The 16,409-nt window shown below is 37.9% G+C and overlaps 2 protein-coding genes across 3 annotated transcripts; one reads left to right on the top strand and one right to left on the bottom strand.

Annotated features, from left to right (window-relative positions):
• The first annotated feature begins 1,192 nt into the window (after positions 1 to 1,192).
• LOC111340037 (uncharacterized) lies at positions 1,193 to 11,362 on the top strand. 2 transcript variants are annotated; one of them, XM_022946812.2, is made up of 8 exons: positions 1,193 to 2,028; positions 4,347 to 4,622; positions 5,200 to 5,294; positions 5,962 to 6,045; positions 6,589 to 7,191; positions 7,815 to 7,880; positions 8,506 to 8,655; positions 8,786 to 11,362. In XM_022946812.2, exons 1-8 carry the CDS (start codon positions 1,572 to 1,574, stop codon positions 8,798 to 8,800), a joined length of 1,746 nt encoding a protein of 581 aa, XP_022802547.2. In that variant the 5' UTR covers positions 1,193 to 1,571; the 3' UTR covers positions 8,801 to 11,362. The 2 variants fall into 2 exon arrangements, with proteins under 2 accessions (XP_022802547.2, XP_088608627.1); XM_088752501.1 differs by lacking the exon at positions 5,962 to 6,045.
• Positions 11,363 to 12,167: 805 nt separating this feature from the next.
• LOC111340560 (putative skeletal organic matrix protein 7) lies at positions 12,168 to 15,974 on the bottom strand. The gene is made up of 4 exons (XM_022947421.2): positions 15,703 to 15,974; positions 14,030 to 14,297; positions 13,210 to 13,737; positions 12,168 to 12,782 (listed from the first exon to the last, which is right to left on the bottom strand). The coding sequence occupies exons 1-4, from the start codon at positions 15,893 to 15,895 to the stop codon at positions 12,491 to 12,493; spliced, it is 1,281 nt and encodes a 426-aa protein (XP_022803156.2). The 5' UTR covers positions 15,896 to 15,974; the 3' UTR covers positions 12,168 to 12,490.
• Between the last annotated feature and the right edge of the window lie 435 nt (positions 15,975 to 16,409).

Genomic DNA, 16,409 nt, shown 5'->3' with positions numbered 1-16,409 from the left:
GATGAGGTAGAATTGGAGTCAGGACTCAGGAAAATTGATGACTCCATTAAACTTGCCCAGACGGTTTTGGTTTCTTATACTGTTGAGTGGATGGACCATCATGAATAAATCTGCTTTTGTAATCTTCATCAGAAAGTTCGGTTTCCTCTTTGTCTTCGTTTGTTTTGTTTTTTTTGTTTTTTTCGGAAGCCGTTTAGCAACATTTGAAAATTTCCACAGCCAGGTCCTAAGATGTAGTTAAGTACATAACACGTAAAACACCTGAATTTCGCCGCAATTTTTCAAAAAAATTAGTGCACTCTCGGAAATACGATATCTGGTGTGGCTTAATTTCTTTTTAAATTCAGTTTCTTCTCTGTCTTCTTTGTTTTATCATCATCTTTATTTCTTTTAGTTAAAGAGAAACTTGACCTCAGTTATATAGCGGATGCATCGAGGGACTGTCGCACCCGCCGGCCTGCCCACCCTTCCACCCACGGGATTGGCGCTTTATATCTATAAATATAACGCACCCGCCGGCCTGCCCACCCTTCCACCCACGGGGTTGGCGCTTTATATCTATAAATATAACGCAACCGCAGACTGCACAGTCAAAGAATTTTTGAAGCGAACAAACAGCTGATAGAAAACGGCTGTGATCCATGTCTATGTTGCGGTTTTGATTTGATATTTGAACTTCAATTTTGAACTGATTGTAGATACCTATAATTCTTATGTTTATCTCATACCACCGAAAAAAGGATCTGTCATACCATCACGAGTTTCACGCACTATCAATTTTACCTAATTGTGTTGGTGCTTTTGTCTGGGCCCTGTAAAATTTTAAATTTTCGACATTTTTTGCGTTTATTTTTCATTCCTCCAAAATTTTTAATGTACATAAAGATCATGGAGTGTGCTGCTGTATCTTTCTCGAACAGACTGCCTTAATTCTCGTCGATGCCCCCTCTAATCTGTGGTGATTGTTTTTGCTTTTGCTGTTATTTTTTCCTTTTTCCTAATTGACTATAAATGTTTCCAAAGCGTGGTCATTTTACTCTTCAAGTACTTGTCCCGACATGGAGTGATTGATTGATTTTGTTTAGGTTGATGTGTCGCGCGGGAACTGCGATCTGTGTTTCGGCCCGTTCTCAAGATCACACCTGATTGGTAGCTATATTTAAGTGATGACTCAACCCATTCATTCAACTGTTGCCTGCACTCTCTAGACGGTCTTTTGGATCGACGCTGCACGCTGGAAGTATATTAGCCCGTAGTTTTCTAATGAAGTGTGGGTGGATTTATAGGATACTGGGATTTTCGCACGCGTGTTTAGGACTTGGCATTTCCGTGTTTGTAACACTTTAGTAAACAGCAATCGGTGAAATAGAAATTCGGAGCTGCTCAATTTTTTTTTCACCTAGCTATAGCTACAATAGTTTGAGCGTGACAATTTGTCTGTTCATCTCATTTTACGCAAAAATCACGGTCTTGTGATTAAATTGTAAGTGTTCCTAATTGAATTTCGTGTAAGTGAAGGAGGAAGCAGAACCAAATACCTTCTCGTTTCGTACGAGCGGAGAAAAATTAAGATGGCTGCTCAAACACCCTTAGGAGCCAACTCCAGCTTCGTTCTCGATCAAGGCTTCGAAACGTACGGTCCGCTTGACAACGTGGACGCTTTCATCGACTCTCAGTTTGCGTACGCTTTGGAAGGCGAAGAAGACTCTCACGGCGGAACTCAGGTGTTTGAGAGCAAAATGGAGGTGCAAAACATAGAAACTGGCTGCGTGGCTTCGTTGCAGAGCTTCACGTTTGGAACCGAAACGCAGTTGAACTTGGACAGCACAATTTCATTATCTTCGCTTCAGGAACATCTAGGAGGTCATTCGATGTGTCCCTACTGTCGACGAAGTTTAGAAACAGATGACCCCGAGGACATTTGTCGTACAGCACGCTCAGACGGCGATTTAAACAAGATCGATGATGAAACCAAAGCAGATGAGATGACGAACCGACATGCGATTCATGATGGGGTTGAAGGAAGAGGTAAGCTCGTTCAATAAGCTCAATAAATTTAGGTATTTGCTTTTGTTCAGTACTAAATTGCACACAACTGTATTACGATAGGGGTTTAATTAATTCAAGCGTAAATGCGAGCCAAGTGATATTTGTGATCAATGGACACTTATTTGTTTTGAATTAATCGCCAGCTGAGGGTAATCGGATTTTGTAATTTCTTGTGCTTCGTACAATAATAATTACAGGTTTGTGATCGAAAAGATAGCGATCATTTTCTATGTTTATGTAGATTAATCCTTCTGTGTTTGAGTTATCCTATCATAACATAATTTATAAATATTTGCTCGTAATTATTTTGCCTCTTAGTTATTTAGCAAGGAAGTGTTAGCAAGGGGTATTTAATATTTGGTTGCCGTTCATGTTGGGCTGTCAGAGGGGTGGTACATGTTTTTGTTTATTCTTATTCACGCACTTTTGAAAGAAATAGTTTCCTGAAATCATTCTGCATTTGATTTCATCCATTTGTTGCTAAGGAAATGATGAAAGGATGATGTTAAGGAAAGGAAATATCAAATTTGCTCGGGAATCCACCCGGTAGTTGAAATTCAAAGATGTCAAAATTCTTTAGCTGTGATTGGTGTATATTTTTAACCACAAATCGTATGTGACGTCAATTCTTTCAAAGGTTGCGGAAATGAGGTTATCATACCGGACATCATGGTCTTTGTTTTCTATTTGATTTTTGAGATTTTGTGGTTAAGAGCCTGTGGTTTGAGACAGTTGGGAAAGTTAGAGCACCATACTGAGAATTAGTGTTTGGCATTAGGTAGCTTCTCAATGGGTAATGAAAGAAATGGGGAAATTAAGGGAGGAGGCCTGCAGTTCAGGCTATTAAATGAGTCAATTCAAACACAAATGGAAGTTATTTGTAAATAGTCTCTGGCGTGGAATTCTGTGTTTTGAGTCATGAACCTGAAAATTGTCCTTTTTCTGATCTTCTAAGTGAAATTGAAAACAATGCAATGCATAGAGCACAGAGACCAGCTTTGTCAATGAGAAGGACTTTGCAAAAATGGAAAATTTTTATATCTTAACCCTTTACCCCCTAACATCAGTATGTATATTCTCTGTACTGCTTTCTGTACTTTTTCTAAGGTGCTGACAAGGAGAATTTGTTCAACAATCGTGAGCCTTTTTAGTTGATGATAATCTGTTATTCTTGTGACTATAATGTTTGATTGAGGGGTGATTTTGTTAGGAGAAATTAGATGTTAGGGTTTGAAGGGTTAAATAAGAATTTACAAGGAGTCTTTCGTTTATAAAAGAAAGCATTACATTATCAGTGGTAGGGCTGTCATTAGTAGCCGGCAGCCGGCAATTATCGCTGGCTACTTTGATAAAAATCGCTGGCTACTTCGCTCACGAAATAGCATCAAAAGTTTAGATACTGAGTAAGTCTGACCTGCACATTCATTTCCTTGGTAGAATTATGAAAAGTAAATTATTGCAATTTCTCAATCATTTTATTAGGTAGTTTTCACTGGGATTCCCTCATTCGTCCTCAAATGTCAGAGAACTAAATAAAAATCTCTCTCTTTATACTTCATTCTACAAATTCAATAAAATTTGATGAAACTGTTACACCAGGCAACAAACTTGAGTTTATTCAAAGCATTTTGTAGACAGAAACTCCTCTTATTTTTTATTTTCTCTAAATACGATCACAGAGGTAAGAGAGACTGCCTTAAAATGTCTCCAGGAAAAGGTTTAAAATGGTATTTGGGCTTGTGTAACCCTGCAGGCACAGGAAGAGCTTTGTGCAAATTTAGATTTAATAAATGTTTTTTGTTCTCGATCGTGATTGTCTTTCTGGTGGCAAACACCCCTCAAAAATGCTGGAAATGGAATTTGCTTGACTATCGATTTGATAATTTTCTTAGGGGGTGGAGTGGGGGGGTTGCCCACTATTTTTATCAGCCATCTCAACTACTAGTCATTAGTAGGTACTGTTCTTTTCAAGAAGTGAGACTTGCTAGAATTTCTCTGAGGAAAGGCAATTTTTGGTAATGTCAAAATGTTTAACTCACTTTGCTTCTGAGGGCTTTGCCCCCTGGACCCCCAACAGGGCTCTGCCTCTGGGTGGCCCCCCCTGGGCGGCCCCCAAACCCCTCACCTGTGAGCGGGCCTCCGGCTACTTTCAAAATATCTCCACCTACTTCAAATATTGACAGCCCTGCAGTGGAATCAATGTGTCCTAGCTAATGCCACGATTTCCTCTCTCTAGTTTCTAATACGACTCATGATCCAAAAGTGTTAAGAGGTCACTGTTATTCAATTGTTAACAGGAGATGCAATTGAACCAAGGAAGTCTGTGGTAACAGAATTGCAGCTGGCAGAAATAAGTGATGATGTGGGAACCTGCTGGCGTGAGTTAGGACCAAAGCTTGATATTGCAGCATGCAAGATTCAGAATCTGGATGAGGAGTACAAATTAAATCGAGACAAAGCCAATGCTCTTCTCCTCATTTGGAAACAGAAAGAAGGAAATTGTGCACTGGCTGGAATTCTCGCAGATGCTTTGGAGAGAATTGGAAGAAAAAGTATCGCAGAAAAACTGCTTGGTGAGTGGGTGTCCTATTCAAGATTAGTGGGTGTCTTATGCATGATGATTGCGTGGTAGATACATGTATAATAATGGCTGCATTTCATTTTCAAATAATTCTGAAATTATTCTAAGTTATGGAAAGCCTTAAAATATTTTCATCATTTTAATCAAAATGGTTCATTCTGAGAATGAAAAAACAGTCATTTGGCAATTCACTTGCATCATGACATGACAATATCTATAGTATAGTACCTGTACCAGTAGGAATGGTGAGCAGATTTTTATAATTTGAATTTGAATAGTCTCTCACATGCAATTGAGTTTGATCTAGAATGGAAATTTTTCATGAAAATGAAATTGTGAGCCAAGCATTTTTTTTTTAAATCAGATCCATTTCTCTTAGTTGGACTATGTAAGGCTTTTGATTTTTTTGTGCGAATTCATCCGAAAATGCCTGTGCAAGATCAATATCCACTGGATATAGAATTATATAGAATTTTCACCAATCTTTGTTTTAAATTCAAAGGAATTTTTTTATTGTTATTGTGTTTAATTTTTCTTGACTCTCATTAATCAAATAATTTTTTTTACAGGAGGGAGTGAAGTAAACACTTGTGTATCAGTTGTTGAGGGCCATTCAATCAGTTTAACTGTTAGATTTGATTTTGATGCTGATCTGGACAATAAGGTTGGTGGTTAGATTAATATCACAGGTTCTGTAGGAAAGTAATTCCTTAGACTGCTGAAACCTACTGGCTGTCAGATTAATTTGCAATAGCTACTATGTAAAATGTGATCAGAGAAAATAAGTAATTTTTAAACTGATTCTAACCAGAAGGGCATATTGCTTTGCAAAATGCTATGCAAAGAAATTCAATTTCGCTGCCTACTCAGTTCAAATCATACATCAGTTGTATATCAGAACAACCTTGTAGCGAGCAGAGATGGGCTTTCTTAATCAAGGAACAACACATCATTCAGCAGGCTGTAGGTATCTGAGATGGGAGTGTTGTTCTGAAAAACCTGCTCTTGACATAAGAGGTGGAAAGATCACAGGGGAAAGCTGTTTGTAAGAATTCAATGAAACCACACAGTAGGCAGTTCGTGTGTCAGATATGGAGCTGTGTCTGTAAATCTCACAATATAAAACCTTTCTCCCTGTCAATCTATAGATACTCTTAACATTCTATTGAATTGATTTTGTCCAACAGATGCATGTTTCATTTGTGCACTGCTGTTGTGCTGTGATGTGTCTTGGAGCTGTGATGACTCCTTACTTTGTGTTCTAGTTTGTGGACAATGTTAGACTTGAGATTGTGGTTTTAAATCTTTTTTTTTTGGGGTTTTTTTTATAGCTCATGCTTTGTGAAGATGCTCAAGGGAACAAATATATGCTAAAAGCACTCAGCAGCAGTGACAAATTTTGGAATATAGGCGAGGTAATTCTTGTCAATGGCTAAAACCTTTAATACAAGTCCTGCAGTTACCAGGATATCTTTTGAGATATATAGATATGTGATTGACATTTGGATGTGGAAGTTCCGTTGTTTTGCTGGTTACTCATGAGATGTTGTTATTTGAAGTTTGAGTTTTTGGAGGTTTTAAAGAAATGATTTGAGGTTGAAATTTGAGGCAAGAAGAGTGTTTTACCCACCAATTCAATTATGTCTACATTGTCAATGTGTTCAATAAGCTCAGTGCATGGAGGAATTTTAAGTAGAACAATATTTTTTTCAGGAAAATGAAACTTAACCCTGATCTGAAAAAAAGTAAACGTGTATACTGCACTCTGACTATGTATGAGCCAAATTCAAGGGAAATCAATTATGGTTTGAATCTATGCAAGATATGTGGTACTATATGGTTCAAGTTGCCATTCAACTTTAATCAAATGCAGATACATGTAGCATGTATGACTGACTGCTAAATCTGAGTAGCTGTATTGTGTTTATTGTAAACTAAGTTAAATGTTCCCTTGGCAGATTCTTAGCAATAAACAATTTATGGAGACTGTTGCTGTAGCTGCACAAGATATGGCAAAAACGCCAGAACAAAGAAGGCAAGAGAGCTTAAAGCGTATTTCATCAGAAGTTCATGAGCTGAGACAGAAATTGAAGAAAGTCAAACTTGATTGTGGAGATGGTGATCCAAATGATGGCAGTAATTACTGCTCTATAGTTGCTGTACAGCCTGCACCTCGGGAGAAGCATCAACTGCAAGTTGAAAGGGTGGAGCAGATGATACAGTCGTGTGAAGAGCAGCAGCGCTTTTGTCAGGGAATATATCAGGCTCTTATTAGGTTGGTCGGTGAGGTTGGACAGCCCAGGGAGGATAGTGCCAAGTGTATTAGACAGCTTTGTGACTTTACCAAAGAACTACGGGATCAGGAAAAGACACTTTTCTCTAATATTGAATTAGTTCGTAACCAGCATCTGGGTGAACACCAAGTCACTCGAATAGAACAGTTAGAAAAATGGAAGAGGGCACAGAAGGAACAAGTTGAAGGAGTTGAAAAACTATTTGCAAGCGTGCTCCAACAAGGAAGTATGGACAGAAGACAGTCTTATGGGAAAATGGAACGTCAGGTCATTCAAGTCACCCACTGTTTGTTCCATAAATTTAAAGTGTTTTGGCTGGGTTTTTAAATTTTTTTTGTTTTTAGATAGATATTTTGGATTTATTTGAGAGCCGAAGCATCTGGGAGGTTGTTGTTTTCTGTTGGGGGAAGAGAACATTTCCCTTGGGTGCCTGAGACATCTAGGGTTCATAGACTTTCCTTTGCAGTAAACTACAACTTGTTCTAGAGCCCCAGGGGTGGAGATTTGAACCCTGCCTGGGTAGGGTGGGAATTTGAACTGGAACTGTTAAGTTTTTCCAGTGGAACACATGCTTTATCTTTTGATATGAAGGTGTTGAAAGGTGAAGAGTTCAGAATAAAAACACATAAAATGAGATGACTTGCTTTCATAAGCAGATGGCTCAGAAAACAGTATTTACAAGAGAGTCACAGTTTCTGATCTTACCTTTGACAACAAGAAATTGATAATTAAATCCAGCACCTGGGTGGAGCATTTGACTCTATTTTGGCTGAGGAGTGCATGACTGCTCACCTACAACTTATTAGTTGCAGGAATTTCCTCTGATTTTCTTTGCTTAATCAAAGTTTGAATTGAAAACTGACCTTTGTTTTGCTGATTTCTTATTATAGAAGATTCAGAACCGCAGATCAGAACCAATTATGTCCACCAAAACACCAACTGGATATGGACGAAGGGTATGAAATGAAACATAGGTGCTAGCTCTCAGGCCTATGCGTGTGTACAGTAGCTCACCGCTTAGATTAACCTATAGATAGTATTTTGCTGTGCCTCGGCTTGTATAAAGAGAACAGCAGTCCTCAAAAAGTTGATAGAACAAAACAGTGGTAGGTAGGTGTTCTACTGTGCACATGTTTATATGGTAACAAGATTTTGACAGCACTTTGTTGTGTTATTTACTTGTATGTGTGAAAAGACAGCATGCATAATGGAATTGACTCATTATATACTCAACAGAGAAATTAACTTGAAGATATATAAAACCTTTCCTTCATTATGTGACTGTTCAAAGACATCCAGTTCAGATGTAATTCCCTGCAGATATCACTTTCTGCTTTTTTTCAGAAACCTTAAGATGTTGCAGAACCTTGTAAAACAAATGGGATATAGTTACCAGTAGGCAACCAAATAGATATTTATTCGCAATTGCCATTTTGTAATTATTATTGATGGCAATCATTTCATAATGTTTTTGCTGGGGACCATTTTGTTATTATCTTTTTCAATGGCAAAAAGAGGTGAGCTCACAGTGCTAAACAGGAGTTAAATTTAGCTAACACATGATGTTATTCATTGTTGCAGAGAGCAAAGACTGACTCTTCAAAGCATTCAGGCAAATCACAAACTATGAATGAACTTACAGAAGAATCCAAGAAAAATAACATCTCCTCGCCATTGTGTGTGCAGCGCATGTGTTTAATGGATACTGACAAGAAATCAAACATGGAAAAGGTACTGATAATTTGTTAATGAAAAAATGGTAAATCTATACTGACCCTCTTTTGCTGCAGTGTCATCATATACCAACAGATTAGTTAGTTTTCCTTACTTACTCACATTCTTCAAAATTCATTTCTTACAGAAAGACAATTCTTGATTGATCTTCTGAGGGAAGTGAGAATTTTGGAGCCCAGAGGTTTAACCTAAAGGCGAGTTTCTCTGAACCAAAAGGAATGTGAGATTTGATTGTAAAGGGTACTTGTTAGTACATAAAAATTGTGTTCTTTTTGTCATGACAGTGTTAATAATTTTACAGTTTAGTTGTTATGTATCTCAGGTGTAAAGTGCTTAGTTTGTCTAGAAGAAGCTAAAACATTTTCTGTGAATAATACTTTTATTTTTTGCTCATGTTTTATGATACATGCAAAGATGTTAATGCATGTAAAAATTATTTTTGTTGCTCAGTTATTGTCAAAAGAGTGCTTTTTGCGTGTAAAATGAAGGGGTACTAATGTAAATGTATATAGGTACTAAAGGGAACACACATGCAAACTTTTATATTGCAATACATTCTTAGTCATTTTGAAATATCATTTGGTTATGGCATGTTTGTTTGACTAAGTAATGAAATGATGCATGTGTAAAGGCATTTATTTCCCTGCAAGGAAATAACTGTATATAGCTTTAAACATTGTTGTGGCTGAAGGACAACATGAAATGATTACTGTAGTCATAGGCTGTATATGGCTGAAGATAGCTCGGAGTAGCAACTTTTTGCAGAAAATATTAAAACCCATAGTTGACAGATTTGTTGCTGGATCCACTATACAAAGAAATCCAGTTCTTTTCTATCTCCTCCTTTTTAAAGACTTGTGATTTTTACATGACTGTCTACAAGTTAGAATTGTTGCTTTTTATATATCAATCTATTTGTCAGCTCCATACATTGGAAATATTGTCACTGGGATGTTATTGAGGAGCTGTAAGTAGTTTTTGTAAGATTAAAAGAATGGGTGACGATAAAATGATCGTAAACAGTTCATCCTAGGATCCTGTCTTAGTGTATTACATATTTTTTGAGGTGTAATTTTTAATTGGGATCCAAAGATGTTTTATAATTATTATTATGCAGCAGTTTAAAACTTTTGTATGCCATATACAATAAGAATAGAATGACGGGGTGCATGAGTGTAGCCCTTTAACTATAGTGAAATCAAAATCTATATACTAAACAAACAAAATTATTATTATTATTATTATTATTATTATTATTATATTTTACCAGCATTGTTGTTTAGTTCCTAGAGAATGGCCTTATCTTATCTGTAAAATAGTTGTTGGAACTTGAACATGCAATATTTTATCCTAAACGTGTATGGCTTTTAGGACATAAATTGCATTTTGTTCAAATAAGTTATTTTAGGACATGGAAACATTTTGTTTCATAGATATAAAGTAATTTTAAGATTAGGCAACAGTTTGTCTTGGATTGTAGTTACTAATTTATGACAAAAATTTGTTTCTGAATCTAGATGAAAAAAAGAAAAAAATTCTTATCAGAGTTTCATTGCAGACATACAATGTAAACAAATAATTTGGTTGAAACAAAGACTACATGTAATTTGGAAGATTAACTGGACAAAATGTTTCCAAAATCAAAACTGTGCAGTTATTGTGAAGTTTTGTATAATGAGGTATCTGGTTATGCCTATATGCACCTTACAACTGCAGGTCAGTGAGGATGACATTCTTATAAAGTAGAACACCCAGCGGGCTTGGTGTTACTGCAAGGCTGTATCATCAACATGTACAGTTTTATTTGGTAATATACATTATTATTCACTCTGCAAGTATCCACACATTTCAAAAGCCAGAATTTCACCTTTGTTCTACTCTGCCCAAGGAAACCCTGAAATTAGGTTAGAAACCTTATTTATTTCCAGCAGCAAATTATATTATAAGCAGTTCCTTTTCTGGGACAATGGTGAAAACAAATTGATACCCACACGTTCAGATTGTGAGATGTACATAGGTAAATATGGAGGGATCCAGAGTTACATAGTTTTGGGGAGGAAATGCCATGTTCCCACCAATCACAGAGCTCCATTTTCTGCCTTTAAAAGCACACACAACCCACAATTTCCCTATTCGCTCCGACATAGTTAGTAGAGGGGGCCATAGTTATTCCCCTCTACTATGGCTCCGACGAAGGGCTAACGCTCGAAACGTCAGCTTTTATTATCGTAACGGTGGCCAATTTACCATTTCAACTTTGTTGATATATTCAAATTACTTCGACGCAGCCCTAAACAGTTTCTTTAGAAACTATCAGCTTTAATTAATATAATAACCTGGAATATTAAAGTGGAAATTGTTCTTGAGATACCAGTGTAATTTTGGTGTGGTTTCATATGCCCAAGCTGGTCCATCATTAATAATAGTTTAAGCCTGTGAAGCTGGCTGTATTATGGAAGTTAATATTAATAATAAAAGTACTATTATTTTCATTGAGTTCCTGAAACCTGTCAGCTATACATGCTAAACAATTCTGTGACTAGTTATAACGCGTGTTTTAAAATTTTCCTTTCTAAAGATTGAAGGGTAGTTTGACCAGTAGTACTGTAGTGTAGCTCTTTTTTCTAGTATTTCAATTAATGTTTTTAGTTCTCTTCTGATGTATTATCAAATCAATTGAAATAAATTGGAATTTCTTATTACATATCTCTTGTGACTGTCACGGTGATGAAGGGCTAAACCTCCCTGTGTAAGCAATTTAGGTACAGTATGTACCTCCCTCCCCCCCCCCCCAAAAAAAAAAGATATATTGTATGGTTTCAGCTGTTTTGGTCAGAAAACAGGCATAACAAAGCCGATTATTTGCGAGAGACGGGTGAAAAAAATCTCGTTTAGAAGACGATCACCGTAATGATACGGCGTAATGATTCAGTGCACTCGTCTCAAGAAGCAATCTCCTCCTCCCCTCCCCCCCCAACTCTCGAATTCTGTTTTAATTCGTCCCAGTCTCTCAATTTAAACGTCCACGTGAGTGCACAGCTCCTTCAAACGAATGATCTCGTTTTGCGGCCACTGCTGAGGTGGTCATTCCAATCAGTAATAATCCAGGGACAACAAGCCCGTTTTCCAGTCTTTGTGGTCCTTTTCAAATAAACATCAAAGCTTTGTTTTGCACTTTCTGCTGTTTTTCGCAAAAGAAATAAGCGCTCCTTCCCTAAAAAGCGTCCTGTTTCGAATAAGTTACCTCTCTTGAGGTTAATAAGCGCCCCAGGCGCTCAATCGGCTTCTTACGGGATTTTAAAAGAAATCACGGTAAAGTTCATTCTGTAACTTAGTTTGCAGATGTCAACCCAGACTGTCTTGTATCTTGGAATTATATTCATGTCTTATTTCGGATCGTTCTTTATCCGCGGAAAACAAAAACAAAGAAAACAAAGCTGACAAGGTTGATTGCCTGAGGAGGACTGGGAAACAGAAAGTGAGCCAACGTAGGTTTTTGTTTGACATCGTCCTTTGTAAGCACCTTGATTCTTTATTTAAGATTTAAAAACTAAATATCTACGAATTCTTTGCGAGATTCATTTTACAGGGAGAGCATGCCTACTCTCAACAAGAAAAATAAGAGTTGAAAATATGACGCCCCCTTTGTGTTAATGTTCTGATTCTTGAGCAGTGAAACGTAACAATTAGTTTTTGGCAAAAGTTTGAGTCGTATCGATCCGCGAAAATACTTTATAGTCTCCTTAAACACACAAACACTCAAACGCATGCTGCAAAAATAAAATTCAGCATAATTTTCACGCAGCAGTGAGTAAGGGTATCAGGAAAGTCATCAATAGATTTGGAAATCCTTGTAGTAAACCACATTCTTGTAGCCGTTAGCCACAAGAACACCTCCACGGTTTTTGATTGGATAGCGCGGATTCCACGACACCACCAAGTTGCCGTTCAGGTAAACTTTTGCTTCCCCAGCTGGGGTGGCTGTTGACACTGTCACCTTGACAATAAACCATTCTGCACCCTTTGGGGGACCAGAGGGGCACGTGCCGCTCTTAGATTGGTCAAATTTGGGCTTGCCTTTGTAAACGTAACCTGTCTGAAAACATCCGCTGGTTGAGTGAGGCCTTAAAAACAAAGAAGAATGAGATAAGGTGTAATTCACCTCGAGACTGCGTGGTACGCACATTGATGAAATGGCGAGGTGAGATCTGTCAATTTTCGCATCACCGCCTATCACCGCTCTACATAACAATTTAGACCCATGCTTAGCGCATGCGCACCCACGTAAGTAATATAAGTGGAGGCTCTTTTTTTTCTTATTAGTAATTTTTTTTTGACGGAGGATTAATATATCATTCGTTTAAAAGTATTGCTAGGTTCATACGCCTCAAATCGTTTTTGAGATTGTCCGCTACCGACCGATTTTTTCGTTCATGATCTGACTTTTTCAAAGCTGGCTATATGTTCTCTTTCTCGTCCTAACCTTTTGTTAACACTAAAAGATTAAAAATGAGATGCGTGTTGAATTAATGTCCAAAAAGTTCCTCAAACCTGAAATAGACGAAATCATAGTTGTCCTGATCTTCTGTATTGAATAATACTCCTGGGTGACCAAAATTTTGTTGGTCCCGTCCCATGAAGTTGTATAGCTTTACTGTCAATTGATAATTTGTGCTCTGTCCAGCGTCTTTCAGAAAGGCAATCTGGCAAAAACCATCATTAGGCCATGTTCCAAGACCCGCATCAAGTTTGACGAAGTCTGGGAATTCCACCACATCGGCGCACCTCTTACTGAAACGATTTTGAGGGGCAATTTGGAACTTTCTGAAAAGAATCTTGTTTATATACCCGTTATGACCGAACACTCCTCCAGAGGCCCTGGGTGGAAAATGGGACCTAACAGTCGCTACCAGGCTTCCATTTAGAAACACTTGCACGTATTGACCGTGGACAAACAAAGAGACTGGGAACCAGACACCACCTTTTGGTGGTCCATTAGGACAAGACGCACTCTGAACATAAGATGCCTTTCCATTTGTCAAGTATCCCGTCTGATAACAACCAGGAGGGTGGTGGGGTCTGAAAGCATAAAATCCAACAGAAGGAAGGAAGTTAAAATGAACCAAAGAATTTCATTTGATTGAATGACCGACGTAAGAGTGAGCCGGCTAAGTGTAAGATTAGAGGGACACAGCAAAGGAATGCTTGTTGTCCAAAAATGGACTTATTGTAGCGAATAAATGGTCCAAAAACTTTGTTACTTCAAAGAACGTATTGCTACTGATAAGATCGAAATTAGCCGAAGACACGCCTATTAAATTAACGACATCCTTTTTCTAATTTATTAGGCAGGAAAACTTCTTAAAGTTACCTAAAGTAGATAAAATCAAAGTTGTTTTCATCCTTAGCATTAAACAGCAATCCAAGATGACCGCTGTTTAATCCATTCCATCCTGCCTGGTTCATCAGCTCAGCTGACACAATGTACGGCAGTGAGGTATCTGTAGGTTGGGCCAGAACGCGACACAAGGGGCCTTTATCTCTGGATGGCTCAACATCGATTTTGTAGTAACTGTGTGGTAATGACTTCACCATGCTTGTGCAGTGTGTTACAGAAAGTACTGAGAAATCCTGGCCATCTATGGTTCAATTATCAAAAGAAGAATAACCAGTGAGCAAATTTATGAAACATTTCAAATGACCCGCATGACTCCCCGTGCATTCTTATTGAAAAACCACTAAAAGTCCCCGAAGGAGGGACGTACGCGATGGCATGAATGCGACCGAAAACAGCATGAGATGTAAACTACAATGGAAAAGGAGGAAAAATTAAGAGAAAGTCATGGGCATGTGAAAAAATGCCTATTGACCTAGTCAGGTCCATGGTTACTCTTTCGCTCAACGAGAGGCTGTCAGTAGTACCTCAGAAAATCATTGATCTCTCAAGCCTTTTTATATGACCTTGGAAATATCGTCAGCTATTGACACGAATCTCGAAAATTCGTTCATATGGACTTCTTTTGGTATTAAATATCTTTTCAAGTTAGTTCTCAAAGTCTGGAAGTCGCTTTCAGTCTAATTCAGTAGAGGGTCTGCGTTAAGGTTGCCCGAGTAGGTTAGAGTTCATTGAATTAATTAAGCGACGACATTCTGTGCAAGATCGTTAGAGTTATAAAATATTGTAATGTACGTAGACGCTGATACATCGCAAATCAAGCAAAAGGGCGAACGCAGAATTCAGCATCTCAACACTAGCGCAACATTTTCCGACAGTTTTAGCACCTTATTACTGAACTTGATAAACCTGGATGAAGCGGCAGTAATGATATGGAGTAATTTGGACAAATCTGTTCACCCGTTTGCGTGGCCAAGGTTTACCATCTACGACCCTTTATCACAAACCTAGAGTCCCTTGCATGGTGCATATTTCGCTTTTTTTTGTATCGAAAGCTAATAAGATATGTTTTTGGTCTTTAACCTTTGTATTCCTTCATACCGCATGCTGATTTCTAAGAAATGAAGGAAGATTGTTTCCAGATGATTTAACGCAAGGAGGACAAGTTTTTCACTGCACTTTTTCTCGTATACCTGAAAATTGTTTCAAACGTAATCTTCACAGGCGGTTATTCAGTTAAGGGATACGGAAGTAAAGTGATATGAATAAATATCATTCGTAGGATTCTTTGTAGGAGGGCTACCTCAGTTGATTCATGTTTGGTAGATTCCCTTTTCTGTTCATATCGATGTTTGTCGTAATTCCGATTCAAACCCTCTAAATTATCGTCTTGCTTACCTACGCTGGGAATACTGTCAGTGGTACATGAGCTCATAAACTTGATTAACTAAGTAAGGAAAATAGTGTAGCTTTTCACAAACCAAGAAAGAAGAAAGGAGAGAGGTCCAAGTGGAGCTTTCCTGTTTCGTGATGGACTCTTCGGAGCGTTCAGCATGGTCGCGGAGAAGTAGTTGTTATTAGTATTAGCTTGGTTACATCTTATGGCCAAATGTAAATAACAGAGCTGTTTTAATTTCTTCTAAACTCACCTCCTGGACAACTTTTACCACTAAGTTGTTTGCTATGTTCTTTGACCTTCTTTGTCAAATGCTTTTGTTCACGTTCGACATTTTCTAGTAATCCACATACGCTTTGAACCGTACAACTTGGCGGGATTAGTTTGCTTTGGACATCACTGACTGCCAAAGAGGCAAAAATTACTAAGTAAGCGGAGAATTGCATGTTACCAACGCTAAAAGTTGCGGCGAATGAAAGAGAAATGGCGAACCGAGCCTTTATCACCCCTCGACGAGTCTGACACTCAAGAAGAGATATCTCAGACAGAGGATAATCCTTAAGAAGGAATTTCCGATTCCAGTCACGTAAACTAAAGCGTGTTTCATCTCGTCTGTGACGGTGTTCTAGAAGGTCGTGAAGTCCAAAATATCTCGTTACTGCATGCTAATTAGTCATGTTTCTTGCAGATTCCAGAAGAAAATAGACTTTTTCAGACGTAAATTAAAAAACTCAGACATTTTCTTCGTATCACGCTTGTAATTAATGTCTCGTGGAGATTATTCGGCATTTAGGGCTAATATTTTTCACGTTTTTCCTTTTATTACCTGACAGAATACATATATCTTCTAGGATGTTTTGTTGTGTAGTATCGCTGAGTACTTTTACCAGTTGAGCCGTACTTTGACAAGCCCGAAGGGCGAGTCATAACACAAATAACGAGTAAAAATACTCAGCGATA

Source organism: Stylophora pistillata, chromosome 3 (assembly GCF_964205215.1).
Source record: "Stylophora pistillata chromosome 3, jaStyPist1.2, whole genome shotgun sequence".
Lineage (NCBI taxonomy): Eukaryota > Metazoa > Cnidaria > Anthozoa > Scleractinia > Pocilloporidae > Stylophora > Stylophora pistillata.
The sequence above is the reverse complement of the archived record's forward strand: the minus strand, read 5'-3'. Positions and strand labels throughout refer to the sequence as shown.

Excerpts from the sequence above, each read along its gene's own strand:
- LOC111340037 (XM_022946812.2), top strand. The coding sequence starts at position 1,572 with ATGGCTGCTCAAACACCCTTAGGAGCCAACTCCAGCTTCGTTCTCGAT. Across the intron at positions 2,029-4,346 it reads TGATGGGGTTGAAGGAAGAG|GAGATGCAATTGAACCAAGG; the intron begins GTAAGCTCGTTC and ends AATTGTTAACAG. Across the intron at positions 7,881-8,505 it reads CAACTGGATATGGACGAAGG|AGAGCAAAGACTGACTCTTC; the intron begins GTATGAAATGAA and ends TCATTGTTGCAG.
- LOC111340560 (XM_022947421.2), bottom strand. The coding sequence starts at position 15,895 with ATGCAATTCTCCGCTTACTTAGTAATTTTTGCCTCTTTGGCAGTCAGT. Across the intron at positions 13,738-14,029 it reads TTTGATTTTATCTACTTTAG|ACCCCACCACCCTCCTGGTT; the intron begins GTAACTTTAAGA and ends TTATGCTTTCAG. Across the intron at positions 12,783-13,209 it reads TATGATTTCGTCTATTTCAG|GCCTCACTCAACCAGCGGAT; the intron begins GTTTGAGGAACT and ends TTTGTTTTTAAG.